This window comes from Ranitomeya imitator, chromosome 6 (genome assembly GCF_032444005.1).
Source record: "Ranitomeya imitator isolate aRanImi1 chromosome 6, aRanImi1.pri, whole genome shotgun sequence".
In the NCBI taxonomy this organism is placed as follows: Eukaryota; Metazoa; Chordata; class Amphibia; order Anura; family Dendrobatidae; genus Ranitomeya; species Ranitomeya imitator.
Window position 1 is genome coordinate 439,040,655 of NC_091287.1, and position 25,388 is coordinate 439,066,042.

Consider the following 25,388-nt stretch of genomic DNA (forward strand, 5'->3'; position numbering starts at 1 on the left):
TATGCTGAGAAATACATTACCAAAGTCGCCGTTTTCGCCTGTCAATCAGGCTGGTCTGGTCAGGTGGGCGTGTTCACAGCGCTCTTTTCTTCCCCAGCTTTCCGTTGGTGGCGTAGTGGTGTGCGCATGTCCAGAGTTCCGACTTCCCTGCGCCCACGTGAAGACACAGCGCGCGATCTGCGCTGTAATCCCTTGCATCGGTGGGGGCGGCCATCTTCCTGTGGCCGCACGTGCGCAGATGGAGTACTCTGCTGCACGGGGCTTCAGGAAAATGGCCGCGGGCAGCCGCGCGTGCGCATTAGAGATCGCGGCGGCCATTTTCCCAAAGGCGAGTTTGCATCTCGGCTTTGAGAAAATGGCCGCCGCGATCTCTAATGCGCACGCGCGGCTGCCCGCGGCCATTTTCCTGAAGCCCCGTGCAGCAGACCACTCCATCTGCGCACGCGCGGCCCCAGGAAGATGGCCGCCCCCACCGATGCAAGGGATTACAGCGCAGATCGCGCGCTGTGTCTTCACGTGGGCGCAGGGAAGTCGGAACTCTGGACATGCGCACACCACTACGCCACCAACGGAAAGCTGGGGAAGAAAAGAGCGCTGTGAACACGCCCACCTGACCAGACCAGCCTGATTGACAGGCGAAAACGGCGACTTTGGTAATGTATTTCTCAGCATACATGGGGAATCGGGGTACACTACATACACTATAGTAACGCACAGCGCAGGCCCTATTTAACAGTATTTATAGCTCAATCTCAAAAAACGGGGTGACAGGTTCCCTTTAAGTCCATATTCTCCTCATGAAATTATAGATGAGTTAACAAAGCAGTTAGACCATCATGGTCTCCGCAATGGGGTCTTCCTGTAGGAGCTTGAAGACTGCTAGCTGGTGATGGTGTATCATAGTAACATAGTAACATAGTAAGGCCGAAAAAAGACATTTGTCCATCCAGTTCAGCCTATATTCCATCATAATAAATCCCCAGATCTATAGAACCTAATAATTGTATGATACAATATTGTTCTGCTCCAGGAAGACATCCAGGCCTCTCTTGAACCCTTCGACTGAGTTTGCCATCACCACCTCCTCAGGCAAGCAATTCCAGATTCTCACTGCCCTAACAGTAAAGAATCCTCTTCTATGTTGGTGGAAAAACCTTTTCTCCTCCAGACGCAAAGAATGCCCCCTTGTGTCCGTCACCTTCGTTGGTATAAACAGATCCTCAGCGAGATATTTGTATTGTCCCCTTATATACTTATACATGGTTATTAGATCGCCCCTCAGTCGTCTTTTTTCTAGACTAAATAATCCTAATTTCGCTAATCTATCTGGGTATTGTAGTTCTCCCATCCCCTTTATTAATTTTGTTGCCCTCCTTTGTACTCTCTCTAGTTCCATTATATCCTTCCTGAGCACCGGTGCCCAAAACTGGACCTGGACACAGTACTCACACAGGTGTGAATTTCTTCTCTGGAGCTGAGAAGTCTGGGTCGCCCTGCTGTGCCAGGCGTCCTGTTACAGCTACACATGTTTCAGGAGGATAGTAACCTGCCATTAAATCACACAATCCTTTTAGCCATAGCCAAAAGCTCGTATTGACCCACATGGAAACAGATGATTCGCCTGGTGGGTTCCTATAAAAAAGTTTGCCCCATTACAAGCGTTAGCAGTAGTTAGAACAATGCACATAATTCATAATTTACAGACAAAGACATAATCTTATTATTCATTTAAGACATTGCCCAGTGTATTATACAGTGGCATGCAAAAGATTGGGTACTCCATGTCAAAATTACTGTTATAGTTAAGAATTAATTAAGCTGAAGATGAAATTATATCTAAATTGCCTGCCTAAAGTTAAAGATAGCACATTTTATTTGTTTTTCAGGCAAAAAAATTATATTTTCATTTTTTCATATTAAAAATTACAAAAAGGAAAATAGGTCAATGCAAAAGTTTGGGCACCCTTCAAGATTTGTGAGCTCAGATAACTATGGCCAAGGTTTCAGACCTTAAATTATCTGTTAGGGTTATGGCTTGTTCACTGTCATTGTTAGGAAAGGCTAGATGATGCAAATTTCCCAGCTTTTGCCTCTTCTAACCTTGTTCCAAAAAACAGCTGACATGGGTCCTTCTAAGCAGCTGGACCTTCTAAGCAGCTGGCTCTCAAAGCAGGACAAGGCTTTAAGAAGATAGAAAAGCCTTGTCGAGTTACCCTTTTTTCAGTTTGAAATGAAATTAAGAAATGGCAGTTGACAGGAACAGTGGGGGTCATGATAAGGTTTGAAAGACCAAGCAAAATTTCAGTGAGAGCTGCTCATAAGATTTCTAGAGAGGCAAATCTGAAACCCCGCTTGAATGCAAAAGTCCTTCAAAAAGATTTAGCAGACTCTGGAGGTGTGATACATTGTTCTACTGTTCAGTGACACTTGCACAAATATGACCTTCATTAAAGAGTCATCACAAGAAAACCCACAATGATCACAGAAATAACTCTGTCAAAAGTAATAATAAATAAAAGATCTATGAAAATGAACAAATGAAAGTCAGACATTGCTTTTTAACCATGCTTCCAAAGAATAAAAAAAATAAAACTCATGAAATAGGCCTAGACAGAAATGATGGTACCCATGAAATAATGTGACAAAAGGGACATGTTAAATCAAGGTGTGTCCACTAACTAGCATCACAGGTGTCTACAATCTTGGAATCAGTGAGTGGGCCTGTATATAGGGCTACAGATACTCACTGTGCTGTTTGGTGACATGGTGTGTATCACACTCAACATGGACCAGAGGAAGCGGAGGAAAGAGTTGTCTCAGGAGATTAAAAAGGAAATTATAGGCAAACATGTTAAAGGTAAAAGTTATAAGACCATCTCCAAGCAGCTTGATGTTCCTATGACTACAGTTGCACATATTATTCAGAAATTTAAGATCCATGGGACTGTAGCCAACCTGGATGTGGCTGCAGGAGGAAAATTGATGACAAATCAAAGAGAGGGATAATACGAATGGTAACAAAAGAGCCCAGAGAAACTTCTAAACAGATTAAAGGTGAACTTCAAGATCAAGGTACATCAGTGTCAGATCGCACCATCAGTCGTTGTATGAGCCAAAGTGGACTTCATGGAAACGTCCAAGGAGGACACCATTGTGGAAAAAAATCATAAAAAAGCCAGACTGGAATTTGCCAAACTACATGTTGACAAGCCACAAAATTTCCGGGAGAATGTTCTATGGACAGATGAGACAAAAATGGAACTTTTTGGCAAGGTACATCAGTTCTATGTTCAGAGACAGAAAAATGAAGCATATATGAAGCATATCAAGAAAAGAACACTGTCCCTACTGTGAAAGATGGAGGAGGCTCTGTTATGTTCTGGGGCTGCTTTGCTGCATCTGGCACAGGGTGTCTATAATCTGTGCAGGGTACAATGAAATCTCAAGACTATCAAGGGATTCTAGAGAGAAATGTGCTACCCAGTGAGTGTCAGAAAGCTTGGTCTCAGTCGTAGGTCATTGGTCTTGCAACAGCATAACGACCCAAAACACACAGCTAAAACCACCCAAGAATGGCCAAGACGAAATCATTGGAAATCATGGTCTGCCCCTCCTTTTGGTTGTTACTCCTTTCTGCTCTCATGCCCTAAACAATATTTTGTACTTGACATTTTAATGATAATTTGTTATTAAAGAGCTTTTTTTACTTCACTCTGTGGTTTATGGCTACTCCATCTTTTCCTCTCTGCTCTCTTTTACATGCCAATGTATAGAAGTATATGTATATTTTTCAATGAGGACAATGTAATATTTGCATATGTAACTCAACAGTGGTCCCCCAGATTCAATGTTACTGGTGGGAGTTGTCTAAAACTTTAACATTGATGTTCTATCATTCAGTCTTTTACGGACAGACATTGCTATTACACAGCACATAGCAGGGGCACATGTATAAGCTTATCTCAGCAAAGGAACAAATATTAACACATTCAGTTCTTGAACTTATTTGTATTCAAAGATCAATTTATTAGAGATGAGTGAACCCAAACTTAAAAGTTAGTTAGTGTCCGGTGCTAAACGCTGAACACGGACTTGTCCTGGAAGTCTGATGCAATGCTTGGAGTCCTGGGGGAAGTTCGTTGCAGAGTGAGAAAGAGAGATTTCTTTTCAGCTCAAAAGTTTGGGTTCTGGATCAGTTTTGGTACCTAAACTGAACTTTGGAATAAAGTTTGGGTTGGGTACCAGAACCCAAACTTCCACGGGTCTACTCATCCCTATTATTGATTAAAAGGTACTTTGTTCGTGGGGCAACCCCTTTAAACTTAAAACGTAACAAATTCTAAAGGTACCGTCACACATAACGATATCGTTAATGATATCGTTGCTTTTTGTGATGTAGCAACGATATCGTTAAGGAAATCGTTATGTGTGACAGCGACCAACGATCAGGGCCCTGCTGGGAGATCGTTGGTCGCTGAGGAAAGTCCAGAACTTTATTTTGTCGCTGGATCTCCCGCTGACATCGCTGGATCGGCGTGTGTGACACCGATCCAGCGCTGTCTTCACTGGTAACCAGGGTAAACATCGGGTTACTAAGCGCAGGGCCGCGCTTAGTAACCCGATGTTTACCCTGGTTACCAGCGTAAACGTTAAAAAAACAAACAGTACATACTTACCTTCAGCTGTCTGTCCCCGGCGCTGTGCTTCTCTGCACTCCTCCTGCATCCTGCTTCAGCGCCAGCCAGCCGGAAAGCAGAGCGGTGACGTCACCGCTCTGCTTTCCGGCTGACCGGCTCTGACAGTGCAGAGGAAAGCACAGCGCCAGAGGACAGACAGCTGAAGGTAAGTATATAGTGTTTGTTTTTTAACGTTTACGCTGGTAACCAGGGTAAACATCGGGTTACTAAGCGCGGCCCTGCGCTTAGTAACCCGATGTTTACCCTGGTTACTGGGGACCTCGGGATCGTTGGTCGCTGGAGAGCTGTCTGTGTGACAGCTCTCCAGCGACCAAACAGCGACGCTGCAGCGATCAACATCGTTGTCGGTATCGCTGCAGCGTCGCTTAGTGTGACGGTACCTTAAGAGTTGACTAATCTAAAAATGCACCAACTTTATCAAAGACTTTGATAAATTTGGGGAATTGTAAGACAGTCTAGTCTAAGTTTACACTTTCTAAAAGTTGGACACTTTTAATAAATTTCCCCATTATGTGAAATACAATGGCTACATGCAATAGTATATGTCCAATCTGTTTGCTTTATTTTCATATGTTTGGATAAATATTACTTCAATTTAATTTTAAAATCATAATGTATACATAAATTTCTAATTTTGTTGACACAGGAATACACAAAAGGCTTATGTGGATTTTAATTTTAGCTTACTAAGTCTAAAGAAAACATATCTATTCTGTCACATATTCACAAACAAAGGAAAATATTTGTATGTAATAGCAGACCATTTTCTTATACCAAATCTTCATACTCTAGTCCAGTTGCTAGTCCACCCTCCCTCCAGCTAGATTGTACATATGACTTTAAAATGTTTTGAAACATACCTGATTTTGACTTTAGAAGGATTTGCACCACATGACCGTCATTAATAACGTCACAATCTCGACAAACAACATAGTTTGGAGACAGTTTCACTTCTAGCAATGAAGAGTCATATAGAGCTTCTCTTGAATTTATGTTGATTGGAGATTGGTATTGTCCATTCGCCTCCGGGTAATGCAAACCCCACTCAACACCTAGAAAAAGGTGCACAATTAGTTGAATTGCATTAATAAGCTTCTATGTCATTTAATTTATTGATGTAGGTGATGGGATATCCATAGTTTATCATTGACACTTTTGTTTTGTTAGAAAAACATCATCTTGGTTAGTAGATTTAGTAATAAAGACTTGCAGGATCATGGTTAGGTAGCCACGTCGGTAGTCTGTGGGCACTGAACAAGAGTCCTTCAAACCTCTTTCTACCTGCTGGCATCCCTGGTGCCTTTTCTGATTAGCAGGACTGGCAAGAAGTAATGCGTACAGCAATGTCACACTGCACTTGACCTAATAATAAGTACCGGGGATGCCGGGAAGTAAGAGATTCACAGTGATCTGGTCCAGCAGACACGGACTGAAGACATTTCAAAAACCTGACCTGCACATCCAAACATAGACTGAGTGTGAACAGGTGCTGAACCCAGAGTCGCCAACTCGTACATAGTCAAGTAAAAAGGGCAGCACACTGTAGCGCCAAAACATGCAAACTTGAAAACACGAAATTTGAACTGCATTACTGCACTAGAAATATGAAAAATGAGAGCTTTTAGCGCATAAAAATGGCCATATTTATGTGTACCTCGTAGCCACTTTACGGCATCTCTCTTATACGAGGTCCTACGCTTGACTTACCTCACCGAGAATAAAAGTCTCCATCTGAATGGGTACATGTGAAACCTCTTCTTGGACTCAAATTCTCTCTTTCTGTGGAGGGGTATTGGACCTACTATAATTAAAACACCTGTGGCTAGGAGGCGGGGAGTGCACGATCAGAAGGCTAAAGAATACATTTCAAAAACCTGACCTGCACATCCAAACATAGACTGAGTGTGAACAGGTGCTGAACCCAGAGTCGCCAACTCGTATATAGTCAAGTAAAAAGGGCAGCACACTGTAGCGCCAAAACATGCAAACTTGAAAACACGAAATTTGAACTGCATTACTGCACTAGAAATATGAAAAATGAGAGCTTTTAGCGCATAAAAATGGCCATATTTATGTGTACCTCGTAGCCACTTTACGGCATCTCTCTTATACGAGGTCCTACGCTTGACCTACCTCACCGAGAATAAACGTCTCCATCTGAATGGGTACATGTGAAACCTCTTCTTGGACTCAAATTCTCTCTTTCTGTGGAGGGGTATTGGACCTACTATAATTAAAACACCTGTGGCTAGGAGGCGGGGAGTGCACGATCAGAAGGCTAAAGAATACATTTCAAAAACCTGACCTGCACATCCAAACATAGACTGAGTGTGAACAGGTGCTGAACCCAGAGTCGCCAACTCGTATATAGTCAAGTAAAAAGGGCAGCACACTATAGCGCCAAAACATGCAAACTTGAAAACACGAAATTCGAACTGCATTACTGCACTAGAAATATGAAAAATGAGAGCTTTTAGCGCATAAAAATGGCCATATTTATGTGTTAGGGTGTTCGGGTGGTTTATTCAACGCGTTTCGAAGCTCAAAGGCTTCTTCTTCAGGAAGTTTCCACACAAAGATACAAAACTATGTAAAGCAGTTAATACAAGAGAAGATAGTATTCTGCTACAGATGGATCTGGATAAGTTGGAAACTTGGGCTGAAAGGTGGCAGATGAGGTTTAACAATGATAAATGTAAGGTTATACACATGGGAAGAAGGAATCAATGTCACCATTACACACTGAATGGGAAACCACTGGGTAAATCTGACAGGGAGAAGGACTTGGGGATCCTAGTTAATGATAAACTTACCTGGAGCAGCCAGTGCCAGGCAGCAGCTGCCAAGGCAAACAGGATCATGGGGTGCATTAAAAGAGGTCTGGATACACATGATGAGAGCATTATACTGCCTCTGTACAAATCCCTAGTTAGACCGCACATGGAGTACTGTGTCCAGTTTTGGGCACCGGTGCTCATGAAGGATATAATGGAACTAGAGAGAGTACAAAGGAGGGCAACAAAATTAATAAAGGGGATGGGAGAACTACAATACCCAGATAGATTAGCGAAATTAGAATTATTTAGTCTAGAAAAAAGACGACTGAGGGGCGATCTAATAACCATGTATAAGTATATAAGGGGACAATACAAATATCTCGCTGAGGATCTGTTTATACCAAGGAAGGTGACGGGCACAAGGGGGCATTCTTTGCGTCTGGAGGAGAGAAGGTTTTTCCACCAACATAGAAGAGGATTCTTTACTGTTAGGGCAGTGAGAATCTGGAATTGCTTGCCTGAGGAGGTGGTGATGGCGAACTCAGTCGAGGGGTTCAAGAGAGGCCTGGATGTCTTCCTGGAGCAGAACAATATTGTATCATACAATTAGGTTCTGTAGAAGGACGTAGATCTGGGGATTTATTATGATGGAATATAGGCTGAACTGGATGGACAAATGTCTTTTTTCGGCCTTACTAACTATGTTACTATGTTACTATGTATGTTACTATTGGTCAGTACTATTTATTTGCATACTACAAAAACATTTGGCACTCGTTTTGGTGGTTTCAACAGGAATATTTATTAATTGTGGCACATTCAAATTGCGAATTTGCCACAATTAATAAATATTCCTGTTGAATACACCAAAACGAGTGCCAAGTGTTTTTACAGTGTAACTGATGAATTTGGTATCCTACTTGTGCATTACTCTTTCCAGAAGTGCCTTGAAATAAACACTATTTATTTACATTGACATAAGACATGTATAAAAGAATTATGTGCTTAAATTTATCACTCTCATTATGTGTCAAAGGGGTCAACAGGATGCAGATGGTGTCTGGGAACCAAAGCTTGATCAAACAAATGTAAACTCATTAAAAAAGTACATATTGAATGAAGTGAATTTCAGGAAGGTTACTGGTGGCAAATTGCATTCCCAGTTTATTCACCAGATTGGTGATTCACTTTTGGCAAATTTATTAAAAACAACAGGTAAATCGGTGATCCTATTGTGTTCAATGAACCACCAAATTGCCAAAACAAACTAGGTTCATCCTGGGCAAATCTGAGAACAAAGCTCCAATTAAGGTTCAGATTCTATATAGAATCAGCTCATGCTCTTCATAGTTGATGTATCCCACAGATGAAGGAAATCTCATAGTGGAGTCAAAATCTGAGAACTGAATTGAAAACCAATCTGAAAAATATAAAGCAAAGCTACTTAATATGTGACATTTGTTAAAAGTCCAATTATGTCTTAATAGAATTCATTTACATATTTCGGTCTTCTCCCTGTCCCAACTTGCCTCTCCTCTTTTCTCTGGAATGGAAAATGGAAAACAAAAAGGTTTGCACATCAAAAATAAAAGTTTATTATGAAAAAATTAACAAACATAACACAGTCGTTAAAAAAAATTAAAAACATTAAGGGTGTATATGAAGACATATTGAAGCTCAAGCTAATGAGCAAGATAAACCAAGACCTCAAATCAAAATAGTGAGTCCAGATATAAAGTTGCAACACACAAGAATAATGACAATACCGCTAATAGTAAATAACAACTTAAAACAAACACAAACATTTAAATGAATGGGCTTCTATTGTGTGTAATGTTTATATACCTCAATGGAAAAAGAACTCTGAAAATTTACAACAGTAACATGAATCGAAAAATTGAACATATAACCATGCACGGTAAGGAAAATAAGAAGATATGCTGTACATAATAATATCAATCCATGAGCAAAAAAGGAAGCAAATTAGCAAACCACATCTGGAGAATAGGAAGTGGACAAAAAAACATGTATTGCTGCTCATATCGGCTGCTTCAGGTTTTTTTTAGTCATATTACTGTTACCGCTATATATTTTCAGCAAGTTTTTCTTTCTTATTTTTTTATCATCCCCTTCAGGGATATAAACATAACATTCAGGAACCTATATCTCAACAGTAGACAGTTAACAATAAAAAAATAAGTGAAAGGTGTTCTTTAATCACTATGTTACTACCATATATGTTAGCAATATTTCTAGATTATTAGATTATTTGCATGACAATTTAGATCACACCGTCAAAATTGAAAAGTGTCAGATATAAAGAAAACTGTAAAATGTTTCTTACATTTGCCAAATATGCTGTAGCTAGTGGCGTAGCTAGGGGTTCAGCCGGGTGGGGGCGAAACATCTGAGACCCTAACCGGTAACTAGGGTTGAGCGAAACGGGTCGTTCATTTTCAAAAGTCGACGACTTTTGGCAAAGTCGGGTTTCATGAAACCCGATCCGACCCCTGTGCGGGGTCGGCCATGCGGTACGCGACTTTCGCGCCAAAGTCGCGTTTCAATGACGCGAAAAGCGCCATTTCTCAGCCAATGAAGGTAAACGCAGAGTGTGGGCAGCGTGATGACATAGGTCCTGGTCCCCACCATCTTAGAGAAGGGCATTGCAGTGATTGGCTTGCTGTCTGCGGCGTCACAGGGGCTATAAAGTGGAGTTCCCGCCGACCGCCATGTTACTGCTGCTGATCTGAGCTTAGGGAGAGGTTGCTGCCGCTTCGTCAGAAGCAGGGATAGCGTTAGGCATGGTCCATTAACCACCAAACCGCTTGTGCTGTAGCGATTTCCACTGCCCAACACCACCTTCGGTGTGCAGGGACAGTGGAAGCTACATTTTTTTTTTTTTCCCCCTCAGCGCTGTAGCTCATTGGGCTGCCCTAGAAGGCTCCCTGATAGCTGCATTGCTGTGTGTACGCCGCTGTGCAAACCAACTGCTTTTTTCAAAGCACAAATCCTCTTGTTCCTTCCTTTCTGCACAGCTATCTTTTTGGTTTGTACACACTTTTTATTTAATTTGTGCATCAGTCCACTCCTTATTGCTGCCTGCCATACCTGGCTGAGATTACTGCAGGGGGATAGTAATTGAAGGACACTCCCTGTTTTTTTTTTTTTTTTGTGGGAGATTAAGATTGACATTTCTGCTAGAGTGCCATCCCTGTCTGTGTCATCTCTCACTCAGTGGGCCATAGAAAGCCTATTTATTTTTTTGCTTGATTTGGGTTATAAAATCTACCTGAAAAAATCACTACATCAATCAGTGGGAGAAAAATATTGGCCTCAGGGCTTGTGTGCCACTCTTGACTCCTGTGTGCATCATCACTCACTCAGTGGGCCATAGAAAGCCTATTTATTTTTTTGCTTGATTTTGGTTCTAAAATCTACCTGAAAAAATCACTACATCAATCAGTCGGAGAAAAATATTGGCCTCAGGGCTTGTGTGCCACTCCTGACTCCTGTGTGCATCATCACTCACTCAGTGGGCCATAGAAAGCCCATTTTTTTTTTTTTTTGCTTTATTTGGGTTCTAAATTCTACCTGAAAAAATCAATAAATCAATCAGTGGGAGATTAATATTGGTCTTTGGGCTTGTGTGCCAGTCCTAAGCGTGCCATCTCTCTCTCTCAGATAGTGGGCCATAGAAAGCCTATTTATTTATTTTTTTTTTTATTGGGTTTATAAATTTTCCCTGGAAAAAAAAAAAAAAGTGGGAGATTAATATTGGCCTCTGGGCTTGTGTGCCAGTCCTGAGCGTGCCATCTCTCTCACAAATAGTGGGCCATAGAAAGCCTATTTATTTATTTTTTTTTGGTTTTATAAATTCTCCCTTACAAAAAAAAGGGAGATTAATATTGGCCTTTGGGCTTGTGTGCCAGTCCTAAGCGTGCCATCTCTCTCTGTCTCTCAGATAGTGGGCCATAGAAAGCCTATTTATTATTTTTTTTATTGGGTTTATAAATTTTCCCTGGAACAAAAAAAAAAAAGTGGGAGATAAATATTGGCCTCTGGGCTTGTGTGCCACTCCTGACTCCTGTGTGCGTCATCTCTCACTCAGTGGGCCATAGAAAGCCTTTTTTTGTTTTATTTGTTTTCTAAATTCTCCCTGAAAAAATCATTTTATTTTCTTTGGTTTCTAAATTCTTCCTGAAAAAATCATTTTATTCTATTTTTTTTTTCCTAAAGTCTCCCTGAAAAAAAAAAAAAAAACAAATCAGTGGGAGATTAATATTGCCCTTTCTGCTTGTGTGCCAGTCTTGACTCCTGGGTGTGCCATCTCTCTCTCTCTCTCCAATTGTGGGCCATAGAAAGCCTATTATTTTTTTAGCTTGATTTGGGTTCCAAAATCTACCTGAAAAAATCACTACATCAATCAGTGGGAGATAAATATTGGCCTCTGGGCTTGTGTGCCACTCCTGACTCCTGTGTGCGTCATCTCTCACTCAGTGGGCCATAGAAAGCCTTTTTTTGTTTTATTTGTTTTCTAAATTCTCCCTGAAAAAATCATTTTATTTTCTTTGGTTTCTAAATTCTTCCTGAAAAAAATCATTTTATTCTATTTTTTTTTTCCTAAAGTCTCCCTGAAAAAAAAAAAAAAAAAACAAATCAGTGGAAGATTAATATTGCCCTTTCTGCTTGTGTGCCAGTCTTAACTCCTGGGTGTGCCATCTCTCTCTCTCTCTCCAATTGTGGGCCATAGAAAGCCTATTATTTTTTTAGCTTGATTTGGGTTCCAAAATCTACCTGAAAAAATCACTACATCAATCAGTGGGAGATAAATATTGGCCTCTGGGCTTGTGTGCCACTCCTGACTCCTGTGTGCGTCATCTCTCACTCAGTGAGCCATAGAAAGCCTTTTTTGTTTTATTTGTTTTCTAAATTCTCCCTGAAAAAATAATTTTATTTTATTTGGTTTCTAAATTCTTCCTGAAAAAATCATTTTATTCTATTTTTTTTTTCCTAAAGTCTCCCTGAAAAAACAAAACAAAAAAAAAACAAATCAGTGGGAGATTAATATTGCCCTTTCTGCTTGTGTGCCAGTCTTGACTCCTGGGTGTGCCATCTCTCTCTCTCTCTCTCTCCAATTGTGGGCCATAGAAAGCCTATTATTTTTTTTAGCTTGATTTGGGTTCCAAAATCTACCTGAAAAAATCACTACATCAATCAGTGGGAGATAAATATTGGCCTCTGGGCTTGTGTGCCACTCCTGACTCCTGTGTGCGTCATCTCTCACTCAGTGGGCCATAGAAAGCCTTTTTTTGTTTTATTTGTTTTCTAAATTCTCCCTGAAAAAATCATTTTATTTTCTTTGGTTTCTAAATTCTTCCTGAAAAAATCATTTTATTCTATTTTTTTTTTCCTAAAGTCTCCCTGAAAAAACAAAAACAAAAAACAAATCAGTGGGAGATTAATATTGCCCTTTCTGCTTGTGTGCCAGTCTTGACTCCTGGGTGTGCCATCTCTCTCTCTCTCTCCAATTGTGGGCCATAGAAAGCCTATTATTTTTTTAGCTTGATTTGGGTTCCAAAATCTACCTGAAAAAATCACTACATCAATCAGTGGGAGATAAATATTGGCCTCTGGGCTTGTGTGCCACTCCTGACTCCTGTGTGCGTCATCTCTCACTCAGTGGGCCATAGAAAGCCTTTTTTTGTTTTATTTGTTTTCTAAATTCTCCCTGAAAAAATCATTTTATTTTCTTTGGTTTCTAAATTCTTCCTGAAAAAATCATTTTATTCTATTTTTTTTTCCTAAAGTCTCCCTGAAAAAAAAAAAAAAAAAAAAAATCAGTGGGAGATTAATATTGCCCTTTCTGCTTGTGTGCCAGTCTTGACTCCTGGGTGTGCCATCTCTCTCTCTCTCTCCAATTGTGGGCCATAGAAAGCCTATTTATTTTTTTGCTTGATTTGGGTTCTAAAATCTACCTGAAAAAATCACTACATCAATCAGTGGGAGAAAAATATTGGCCTCAGGGCTTGTGTGCCACTCCTGACTCCTGTGTGCATCATCACTCACTCAGTGGGCCATAGAAAGCCCTTTTTTTTTTTTTTTGCTTTATTTGGGTTCTAAATTCTACCTGAAAAAATCAATAAATCAATCAGTGGGAGATTAATATTGGCCTTTGGGCTTGTGTGCCAGTCCTAAGCGTGCCATCTCTCTCTCTCTCAGATAGTGGGCCATAGAAAGCCTATTTATTTTTATTTTTTTTTATTGGGTTTATAAATTTTCCCTGGAAAAAAAAAAAAGTGGGAGATTAATATTGGCCTCTGGGCTTGTGTGCCAGTCCTGAGCGTGCCATCTCTCTCACAAATAGTGGGCCATAGAAAGCCTATTTATTTATTTTTTTTTGGTTTTATAAATTCTCCCTTACAAAAAAAAAGGGAGATTAATATTGGCCTTTGGGCTTTTGTGCCAGTCCTAAGCGTGCCATCTCTCTCTGTCTCTCAGATAGTGGGCCATAGAAAGCCTATTTATTATTTTTTTTATTGGGTTTATAAATTTTCCCTGGAACAAAAAAAAAAAAGTGGGAGATAAATATTGGCCTCTGGGCTTGTGTGCCACTCCTGACTCCTGTGTGCGTCATCTCTCACTCAGTGGGCCATAGAAAGCCTTTTTTTGTTTTATTTGTTTTCTAAATTCTCCCTGAAAAAATCATTTTATTTTCTTTGGTTTCTAAATTCTTCCTGAAAAAATCATTTTATTCTATTTTTTTTTTCCTAAAGTCTCCCTGAAAAAAAAAAAAAAAAAAAAAAAATCAGTTGGAGATTAATATTGCCCTTTCTGCTTGTGTGCCAGTCTTGACTCCTGGGTGTGCCATCTCTCTCTCTCTCTCCAATTGTGGGCCATAGAAAGCCTATTATTTTTTTAGCTTGATTTGGGTTCCAAAATCTACCTGAAAAAATCACTACATCAATCAGTGGGAGATAAATATTGGCCTCTGGGCTTGTGTGCCACTCCTGACTCCTGTGTGCGTCATCTCTCACTCAGTGGGCCATAGAAAGCCTTTTTTTGTTTTATTTGTTTTCTAAATTCTCCCTGAAAAAATCATTTTATTTTCTTTGGTTTCTAAATTCTTCCTGAAAAAATCATTTTATTCTATTTTTTTTTTTTCCTAAAGTCTCCCTGAAAAACAAAAACAAAAAAAAAACAAATCAGTGGGAGATTAATATTGCCCTTTCTGCTTGTGTGCCAGTCTTGACTCCTGGGTGTGCCATCTCTCTCTCTCTCTCTCTCCAATTGTGGGCCATAGAAAGCCTATTATTTTTTTTAGCTTGATTTGGGTTCCAAAATCTACCTGAAAAAATCACTACATCAATCAGTGGGAGATAAATATTGGCCTCTGGGCTTGTGTGCCACTCCTGACTCCTGTGTGCGTCATCTCTCACTCAGTGGGCCATAGAAAGCCTTTTTTTGTTTTATTTGTTTTCTAAATTCTCCCTGAAAAAATCATTTTATTTTCTTTGGTTTCTAAATTCTTCCTGAAAAAATCATTTTATTCTATTTTTTTTTTCCTAAAGTCTCCCTGAAAAAACAAAAACAAAAAACAAATCAGTGGGAGATTAATATTGCCCTTTCTGCTTGTGTGCCAGTCTTGACTCCTGGGTGTGCCATCTCTCTCTCTCTCTCCAATTGTGGGCCATAGAAAGCCTATTATTTTTTTAGCTTGATTTGGGTTCCAAAATCTACCTGAAAAAATCACTACATCAATCAGTGGGAGATAAATATTGGCCTCTGGGCTTGTGTGCCACTCCTGACTCCTGTGTGCGTCATCTCTCACTCAGTGGGCCATAGAAAGCCTTTTTTTGTTTTATTTGTTTTCTAAATTCTCCCTTAAAAAATAATTTTATTTTATTTGGTTTCTAAATTCTTCCTGAAAAAATCATTTTATTCTATTTTTTTTTCCTAAAGTCTCCCTGAAAAAAAAAAAAAAAAAACAAATCAGTGGGAGATTAATATTGCCCTTTCTGCTTGTGTGCCAGTCTTGACTCCTGGGTGTGCCATCTCTCTCTCTCTCTCTCCAATTGTGGGCCATAGAAAGCCTATTATTTTTTTAGCTTGATTTGGGTTCCAAAATCTACCTGAAAAAATCACTACATCAATCAGTGGGAGAAAAATATTGGCCTCAGGGCTTGTGTGCCACTCTTGACTCCTGTGTGCATCATCACTCACTCAGTGGGCCATAGAAAGCCTATTTATTTTTTTGCTTGATTTTGGTTCTAAAATCTACCTGAAAAAATCACTACATCAATCAGTGGGAGAAAAATATTGGCCTCAGGGCTTGTGTGCCACTCCTGACTCCTGTGTGCATCATCACTCACTCAGTGGGCCATAGAAAGCCCATTTTTTTTTTTTTTTGCTTTATTTGGGTTCTAAATTCTACCTGAAAAAATCAATAAATCAATCAGTGGGAGATTAATATTGGCCTTTGGGCTTGTGTGCCAGTCCTAAGCGTGCCATCTCTCTCTCTCTCAGCTAGTGGGCCATAGAAAGCCTATTTATTTTTATTTTTTTTTATTGGGTTTATAAATTTTCCCTGGAAAAAAAAAAAAGTGGGAGATTAATATTGGCCTCTGGGCTTGTGTGCCAGTCCTGAGCGTGCCATCTCTCTCACAAATAGTGGGCCATAGAAAGCCTATTTATTTATTTTTTTTTGGTTTTATAAATTCTCCCTTACAAAAAAAAGGGAGATTAATATTGGCCTTTGGGCTTGTGTGCCAGTCCTAAGCGTGCCATCTCTCTCTGTCTCTCAGATAGTGGGCCATAGAAAGCCTATTTATTATTTTTTTTATTGGGTTTATAAATTTTCCCTGGAACAAAAAAAAAAAAGTGGGAGATAAATATTGGCCTCTGGGCTTGTGTGCCACTCCTGACTCCTGTGTGCGTCATCTCTCACTCAGTGGGCCATAGAAAGCCTTTTTTTGTTTTATTTGTTTTCTAAATTCTCCCTGAAAAAATCATTTTATTTTCTTTGGTTTCTAAATTCTTCCTGAAAAAATCATTTTATTCTATTTTTTTTTTCCTAAAGTCTCCCTGAAAAAAAAAAAAAAAAAAAAAAATTAGTTGGAGATTAATATTGCCCTTTCTGCTTGTGTGCCAGTCTTGACTCCTGGGTGTGCCATCTCTCTCTCTCTCTCCAATTGTGGGCCATAGAAAGCCTATTATTTTTTTAGCTTGATTTGGGTTCCAAAATCTACCTGAAAAAATCACTACATCAATCAGTGGGAGATAAATATTGGCCTCTGGGCTTGTGTGCCACTCCTGACTCCTGTGTGCGTCATCTCTCACTCAGTGGGCCATAGAAAGCCTTTTTTTGTTTTATTTGTTTTCTAAATTCTCCCTGAAAAAATCATTTTATTTTCTTTGGTTTCTAAATTCTTCCTGAAAAAATCATTTTATTCTATTTTTTTTTTTTCCTAAAGTCTCCCTGAAAAAAAAAAAAAAAATCAAATCAGTGGGAGATTAATATTTACATTTGTGCTTCAGTGACAGTCCTGCGTGTGTGGCATCTCTCTCATTTGTTGCCACCAACAACAGAGTGTGTAACATTGTGCCTGATTTTCGTTGTGGTCTCACTCACCTGTAAAGGGGTAGCTAAATCATACTGAAGTTATAGCTCACCGTGTAATTTGTGTGACAGCAACAAATACCGTTAGTTTGTTTACGTTTTTAAAACAATGAGGAAGTATGGTGGAAGAGGTCGTGGCCGGGGGCGTTCATTGTCAGCTGGTAATGAGGGTAGTAGTAGTGGTGGAGCATCAGCTGGTCGTGGGAAAAAAAATATTGCACCTAAGTCTGGAGCTGTGGAGCCAGGTTCGTCGTCTGGCTACACAAGGCCTCGAACGCTCCCTTTTCTGGGAGTAGGAAAACCGCTTTTAAAGCCGGAGCAGCAAGAGCAAGTTTTGGCTTATCTTGCTGACTCAGCCTCTAGCTCTTTTGCCTCCTCTCGTGAAACTGGTAAATGTCAAAGCAGCGCGTCGTTAGTGGATGTTCACGGTCAGGGACAAGTCGCTTCCTTGTCCTCTTCAGCAAAAACAACAACAGAGAAGAATGCAGCAGGCGACACAACGGGTTACTCCATGGAGCTCTTTACACATACCGTCCCTGGCTTAGAAAGTGAAGCAGTTAACAGTCCATGCCCATTACAAGTTGAATCTGACATGGAGTGCACTGATGCACAGCCACAGCCAGACTACTATGCTGGTCCTTTGACTCAGACCACAACATTGCCCTCGCAGGGTGCTGATCAAGAATCAGACCCTGATGAGACTATGTTGCCCCATCACGAACGCTATACCACCGACCGACACGGTGACACAGACGAAGTTGCACACGAGCTACAAGAAGAGGTAATAGATGACCCAGTTCTTGACCCCGATTGGCAGCCATTGGGGGAACAGGGTGCAGGCGGCAGCAGTTCTGAAGCGGAGGAGGAGGGGCCGCAGCAGGCATCAACATCGCAACAGGTTCCATCTGCCGGGCCCGTATCTTGCCCAAAACGCGTGGCAAAGCTAAAACCTGTTGGAGGACAGCGTGGCCATCCGGTTAAAGCTCAGTCTGCAATGCCTGAAAAGGTATCCGATGCTAGAAAGAGTGCAGTCTGGCATTTTTTTGAACAACATCCAATTGATCAGCGCAAAGTCATCTGTCAAAAATGTTCAACTACCTTAAGCAGAGGACAGAATCTGAAAAGTCTCAATACAAGTTGCATGCATAGACATTTAACCACCATGCATTTGCAAGCCTGGACTAACTACTAAACGTCCCTTAAGGTTGTAGCACCCTCGGCCAATGAAGCTAGTCAGCAACGCAACATCCCTTCCGGCAGTGTAGGGCCACCATTTTCCGCACCACCTGCAGTATCTGTGCAGGTTTCTTTGCCAGGCCAAAGCCGTCAGGGTCAGGGAATCACCAGTTTCGTAGTAGGAAACACTGCATCTAGGGCACCGGTGGCAACAATACCATCTCCCACCGTCTCTCAGTCTGCCATGTCCACCGGCACCCCCGCTAGTTCCACGATCTCCAGCTCTCCAGTCCAGCTCACCCTACATGAGACTATGGTTAGAAAAAGGAAGTACTTAGCCTCGCATCCGCGTACACAGGGTTTGAACGCACACATAGCTAGACTAATCTCGTTAGAGATGATGCCCTACCGGTTAGTTGAAAGCGAAGCTTTCAAAGCCCTGATGGACTACGCTGTACCACGCTACGAGCTACCCAGTCGACACTTTTTTTCCAGAAAAGCCATCCCAGCCCTCCACCAGCATGTTAAAGAGCACATCGTCCATGCACTCAGGCAATCTGTGAGCACAAAGGTGCACCTGACAACAGATGCATGGACCAGTAGGCATGGCCAGGGACGTTACGTGTCCATCACGGCACACTGGGTAAATGTGGTGGATGCAGGGTCCACAGGGGACAGCAAGTTTGGGACAGTTCTGCCTAGCCCACGGTCTAGGAAACAATTGGCTGTAGCCGTTCGCACCCCCTCCTCCTCCTCTTCGTCCTCCTGCAGAAGCGAGAGCTCGTCCACAGACCGCAGTCGCACAACCACTCCATCCGCAGCTGCCACTGTTGCACACCAGGTCTCCCATTATGGGGCAGCTACTGGCAAACGTCAGCAGGCTGTATTGGCTATGAAGTGTTTGGGCAACAACAGACACACCGCGGAAGTTCTGTCCGAGTTCTTGCAGAAAGAAACGCAGTCGTGGCTGGGCACTGTAGATCTTGAGGCAGGCAAGGTAGTGAGTGATAACGGAAGGAATTTCATGGCTGCCATCTCCCTTTCCCAACTGAAACACATTACTTGCCTGGCTCACACCTTAAACCTGGTGGTGCAGTGCTTCCTGAAAAGTTATCCGGGGTTATCCGACCTGCTCCTCAAAGTGCGTGGACTTTGCTCACATATCCGCCGTTCGCCCGTACACTCCAGCCGTATGCAGACCTATCAGCGTTCTTTGAACCTTCCCCAGCATCGCCTAATCATAGACGTTGCAACAAGGTGGAACTCAACACTGCACATGCTTCAGAGACTGTGTGAACAGAGGCGGGCTGTTATGTTTTTGTGGGAGGATACACATACACGGGCAGGCAGTAGGATGGCAGACATGGAGTTGTCAGGTGTGCAGTGGTCGAAGATTCAAGACATGTGTCAAGTCCTTCAGTGTTTTGAGGAATGCACACGGCTGGTTAGTGCAGACAACGCCATAATAAGCATGAGCATCCCCCTAATGCGTCTGCTGATGCAAAGTTTGACGCACATAAAGGATCAGGCGTCTGCAGCTGAGGAAGAGGAAAGCCTTGATGACAGTCAGCCATTGTCTGGCCAGGGCAGTGTACAGGACGAGGTAGCGGGCGAAGAGGAGGAGGAGGACGAGGAGGATGATGGGGATGATTATATTTTTAATGAGGAAGCTTTTCCGGGGCCACTGGAAATTGGTGGCGCGGCAAGGCCGGGTTCTGGTTTTTTGAGGGACACAAGTGACGTTGATTTGCCTGAAACTGCCCCTCAACCAAGCACAACCGCAGATTTGAGAACTGGAACTTTGGCCCACATGGCGGATTATGCCTTACGTATCCTCAAAAGGGACACACGCATAACTAAAATGATGAATGATGACGATTACTGGTTGGCCTGCCTCCTTGATCCTCGCTATAAAGGCAAATTGCAAAATATAATGCCACATGAGAACTTGGAACTAATATTAGCAACCAAACAATCAACTCTTGTTGACCGTTTGCTTCTGGCATTCCCTGCACACAGCGCCCGTGATCGTTCTCACACGAGCTGCAGGGGCCAGCAGACCAGAGGAGTTAGAGGGGCAGAAATCAGAAGTGGCGTTGGCCAGAGGGGTTTTCTGACCAGGTTGTGGAGTGATTTTGCTATGACCGCAGACAGGACAGGTACTGCAGCATCAATTCAAAGTGACAGGAGACAACATTTGTCCAGTATGGTTACAAACTATTTTTCATCCCTTATCGATGTTCTCCCTCAACCGTCATTCCCATTTGATTACTGGGCATCAAAATTAGACACCTGGCCAGAATTGGCAGAATATGCATTGCAGGAGCTTGCTTGCCCGGCAGCTAGTGTCCTATCAGAAAGAGTATTCAGTGCTGCAGGTTCAATACTAACAGAAAAAAGGACTCGTCTGGCTACCCAAAATGTAGATGATCTAACCTTCATTAAAATGAACCACAACTGGATTTCAAAATCTTTTGCCCCACCTTGCCCGGCTGACACCTAGCTTTCCTATGAAAAGGTCTTGCCTGTGGACTATTCTGAATGCCTTTTCCAATCTCGTAATTTTCTGCACCTGATTGTCCAGCATACGACATGTTTACACCTCACTAAATGGCCAAACTCCCCACACGGGGCCGTGGTATCGACACTTGGCGACAGCACCCGTGAGAGTGCAGTTTGTCTGAAGAGGTGGGTGAGCCCGCTTTTGGTCGACGGCACTGCCACTGGGTCCCTCCTAGTACAATAAAGTGTCTCTGGCGGTGGTGGTGCGCACCCAACGTCAGACACACCGTTGTAATATGAGGGGCCCTGGGCCTGTACCGCCGGCCACAAGACAGTTTCCCCCCACCCCAGCTCAAACAGTGCTCTACCACTTGCAAAATTATCTCACAGCTCCACCAATGTTTAGTCTATGCGCTGACATCCTTCAATGCCTGCCACTGACAATACCATTGTATTGACATTTTTGTTATGTTAGGCCTTCGATGCCTGTCTGTGGTCACTCCTTCCACTAGGCCTCCACTGACCACACCACTGCTGCCCGTGTACCCCTGGAACCAATTTAAAATTGCCTACAGCCATGTGTTATTATTTTAGGCCTTCGATGCCTGTCTGCGGTCACTCCTTCCACTAGGCCTCCACTGACCACACCACTGCTGCCCGTGTACCCCTGTAACCAATTTAGAATTGCCTACAGCCATGTGTTATTATTTTAGGCCTTCGATGCCTGTCTGCGGTCACTCCTTCCACTAGGCCTCCACTGACCACACCACTGCTGCCCGTGTACCCCTGGAACCAATTTAAAATTGCCTACAGCCATGTGTGATTATTTTAGGCCTTCGATGCCTGTCTGCGGTCACTCCTTCCACTAGGCCTCCACTGACCACACCACTGCTGCCCGTGTACCCATGGAACCAATTTAAAATTGCCTACAGCCAGCCCAATTTTTTTATTTTAGGCCTTCGATGCCTGTCTGCGGTCCATTCTTTCAACTACTACTACACTGACCAGGGCACTGCTGCCCGTGTACCCCTGGAACCAATTTAAAATTGCCTACAGCCATGTGTTATTATTTTAGGCCTTCGATGCCTGTCTGCGGTCACTCCTTCCACTAGGCCTCCACTGACCACACCACTGCTGCCCGTGTACCCCTGGAACCAATTTAAAATTGCCTACAGCCATGTGTTATTATTTTAGGCCTTCGATGCCTGTCTGCGGTCACTCCTTCCACTAGGCCTCCACTGACCACACCACTGCTGCCCGTGTACCCATGGAACCAATTTAAAATTGCCTACAGCCAGCCCAATTTTTTTATTTTAGGCCTTCGATGCCTGTCTGCGGTCCATTCTTTCAACTACTACTACACTGACCAGGGCACTGCTGCCCGTGTACCCCTGGAACCAATTTAAAATTGCCTACAGCCATGTGTTATTATTTTAGGCCTTCGATGCCTGTCTGCGGTCACTCCTTCCACTAGGCCTCCACTGACCACACCACTGCTGCCCGTGTACCCCTGGAACCAATTTAAAATTGCCTACAGCCATGTGTTATTATTTTAGGCCTTCGATGCCTGTCTGCGGTCACTCCTTCCACTAGGCCTCCACTGACCACACCACTGCTGCCCGTGTACCCCTGGAACCAATTTAAAATTGCCTACAGCCATGTGTTATTATTTTAGGCCTTCGATGCCTGTCTGCGGTCACTCCTTCCACTAGGCCTCCACTGACCACACCACTGCTGCCCGTGTACCCCTGGAACCAATTTAAAATTGCCTACAGCCATGTGTTATTATTTTAGGCCTTCGATGCCTGTCTGCGGTCACTCCTTCCACTAGGCCTCCACTGACCACACCACTGCTGCCCGTGTACCCCTGGAACCAACATCAGAAAATATAAAAATAAGTATTTTGCTTATAAAAAAGAAAATACTGGAGAGATATCAAATGCAGACATTTTAACATTAAAAACAAACACATACAACAAAAATCTGGTACAGTACTAAAAATGGCCACCAGCTACAATAACTTTCTCCTGCAAGTAGTTAACTGAAAGGTTTTTTCAATTTTAAACACAGATATGGCGTCCACCGAGTGTTGTCCTGTCGCGTCTTCTTTATATTATTGCCAAGAAGATGCAAAACAATGAAAATAATAAAATCATTATTTACCAAAAAAATAGAGTAAGTCAAAACCACATTGCAAATAAACATTCATTACAAATAAAGAAGCAGGGCGCGTCCGAGGGTGAGTATATACCTAATAAGAATATAATCACCCTCGGACGCGCCCTGCTTCTTTCCGACAGCCTTCCTTCCTAAGAATCAGCCCTTCCGTGGTGTAGAGAGAGGGTTTGTTACACTCCAAGGTGTTCCCCAGGTTGCCTTTCCTGAGCTTCGATCTTCCGGCTCTCGTTTAGTAGTTGTTGGAAACTACGCTGCATTGGGCCTACAAATTGGGTATGGGGTGTAGAGAGATGGTGTGTTCCACTCCAAGGTGTTCCCCAGGTTGCCTTTCCTGAGCTTCGATCTTCCGGCTCTCGTTTAGTAGTTGTTGGAAACTACGCTGCATTAGGCCTACAAATTGGGTATGGGGTGTAGAGAGATGGTGTGTTCCACTGTAGAGAGATGGTGTGTTCCACTCCAAGGTGTTCCCCAGGTTTCCTCGCCAATGCTTCGATCATCATGCTCTCGTTTAGTAGTTGTTGGAAACTACACTGCATTAGGCCTACAAATTGGGTATGGGGTGTAGAGAGATGGTGTGTTCCACTCCAAGGTGTTCTCCAGGTTGCCTTTCCTGAGCTTCGATCTTCCGGCTCTCGTTTAGTAGTTCTTGGAAACTACACTGCATTAGGCCTACAAATTGGGTATGGGGTGTAGAGAGATGGTGTGTTCCACTCCAAGGTGTTTTCCAGGTTGCCTTTCCTGAGCTTCGATCTTCCGGCTCTCATTTAGTAGTTGTTGGAAACTACGCTGCATTAGGCCTACAAATTGGGTATGGGGTGTAGAGAGATGGTGTGTTCCACTCCAAGGTGTTCCCCAGGTTGCCTTTCCTGAGCTTCGATCTTCCGGCTCTCGTTTAGTAGTTGTTGGAAACTACGCTGCATTAGGCCTACAAATTGGGTATGGGGTGTTGAGAGATGGTGTGTTCCACTCCAAGGTGTTCCCAGGTTTCCTCGCCAATGCTTCGATCTTCCGGCTCTCGTTTAGTAGTTCTTGGAAACTACACTGCATTAGGCCTACAAATTGGGTATGGGGTGTAGAGAGATGGTGTGTTCCACTCCAAGGTGTTTTCCAGGTTGCCTTTCCTGAGCTTCGATCTTCCGGCTCTCGTTTAGTAGTTCTTGGAAACTACACTGCATTAGGCCTACAAATTGGGTATGGGGTGTAGAGAGATGGTGTGTTCCACTCCAAGGTGTTCCCCAGGTTTCCTCGCCAATGCTTCGATCTTCATGCTCTCGTTTAGTAGTTGTTGGAAACTACGCTGCATTAGGCCTACAAATTGGGTATGGGGTGTAGAGAGATGGTGTGTTCCACTCCAAGGTGTTCTCCAGGTTGCCTTTCCTGAGCTTCGATCTTCCGGCTCTCGTTTAGTAGTTCTTGGAAACTACACTGCATTAGGCCTACAAATTGGGTATGGGGTGTAGAGAGATGGTGTGTTCCACTCCAAGGTGTTCTCCAGGTTGCCTTTCCTGAACTTCTATCTTCAGGCTCTCATTAAATTGTGGTTAAACGGAACAACTGCATTTGGCGTACTAGTTGGTTTGGGGCCTACTATCGGTGTCTGCCACTCCTTGCTGTTCTCCTGGTTTCCTGTCCTGAAATTCCGTTTTCAGGCGCTCGTTAAGTAGTTGTTAATGTTAGACTGCATTTTGCCTACTAGTTGGGTTGGGGCCTACTATCGGTGTCTGCCACTCCTTGCTGTTCTCCTCCACTGAACAAAGCTGTGCCGCCTGTTTACTACGGTTGCCAATTTTGAACTGCATTTCGACTACTTACTGATTTGGGCCTACTCTCTGTGTCAGCCTCTCATTCCAGTTGTCCTCCACTGCAATGCCCCCTGGTTATTCCTGTGTTACCAATTTTGAACTGCATTTAGCCAACTTTATTCTTTGGGCCTATATCTGTGTTTCCTCCTCATCCTGCCCATTGCCCAGCCAGTGATAGATGAGTCTGCTGGTACATTGACCCATAACGCAACATTCCCCGTGCACGCTACACAACAACATTGTGACCCTGCTGAAAGTCAGGTTGCTCTTCCCGCATACCATACCACCTTACACGGGGACAAAGAGGAAGGTGCAGATGAAAGTGCAGGTTCCTTCATCAGGTGGGGGGAGGAATACTAGTTGGCGACGTCACTGGCACAGGGCCTCTCATAGAACGCAAAAGTGTTGCTGCCGGTGGGAGGCGCCCCCGCCGTGCAAACACACCGCTGTACTTTGAGGGGCCCTGTGCCAGTGCCAATGCCAACGAGTGGGCCCCCCCTGCTTGCTCAGGTTCACAGCACTTGCAAAGTTGAAATACTTACCTCTCCCTGCTCCACTGCCGTGACGTGGTCCAGATTTCCTGGGCCCACTAATTACTTGAACCAGCCCTACCCACCACAACTTTAGCCAAATGACCCCC

At 43.0% G+C, this 25,388-nt stretch overlaps 1 protein-coding gene across 2 annotated transcripts in view; it reads right to left on the minus strand.

Moving 5' to 3' along the window:
* The window catches only part of CA8 (carbonic anhydrase 8), a 262,733-nt gene that overhangs the window by 189,387 nt on the left and 47,958 nt on the right, over window positions 1-25,388 (minus strand). For both annotated transcript variants that reach the window (XM_069731386.1, XM_069731385.1), the window contains exon 2: window positions 5,558-5,749. In XM_069731386.1, the coding sequence (XP_069587487.1) occupies window positions 5,558-5,749 (192 nt within the window). The remainder of the gene's footprint in view (window positions 1-5,557; window positions 5,750-25,388) is intronic.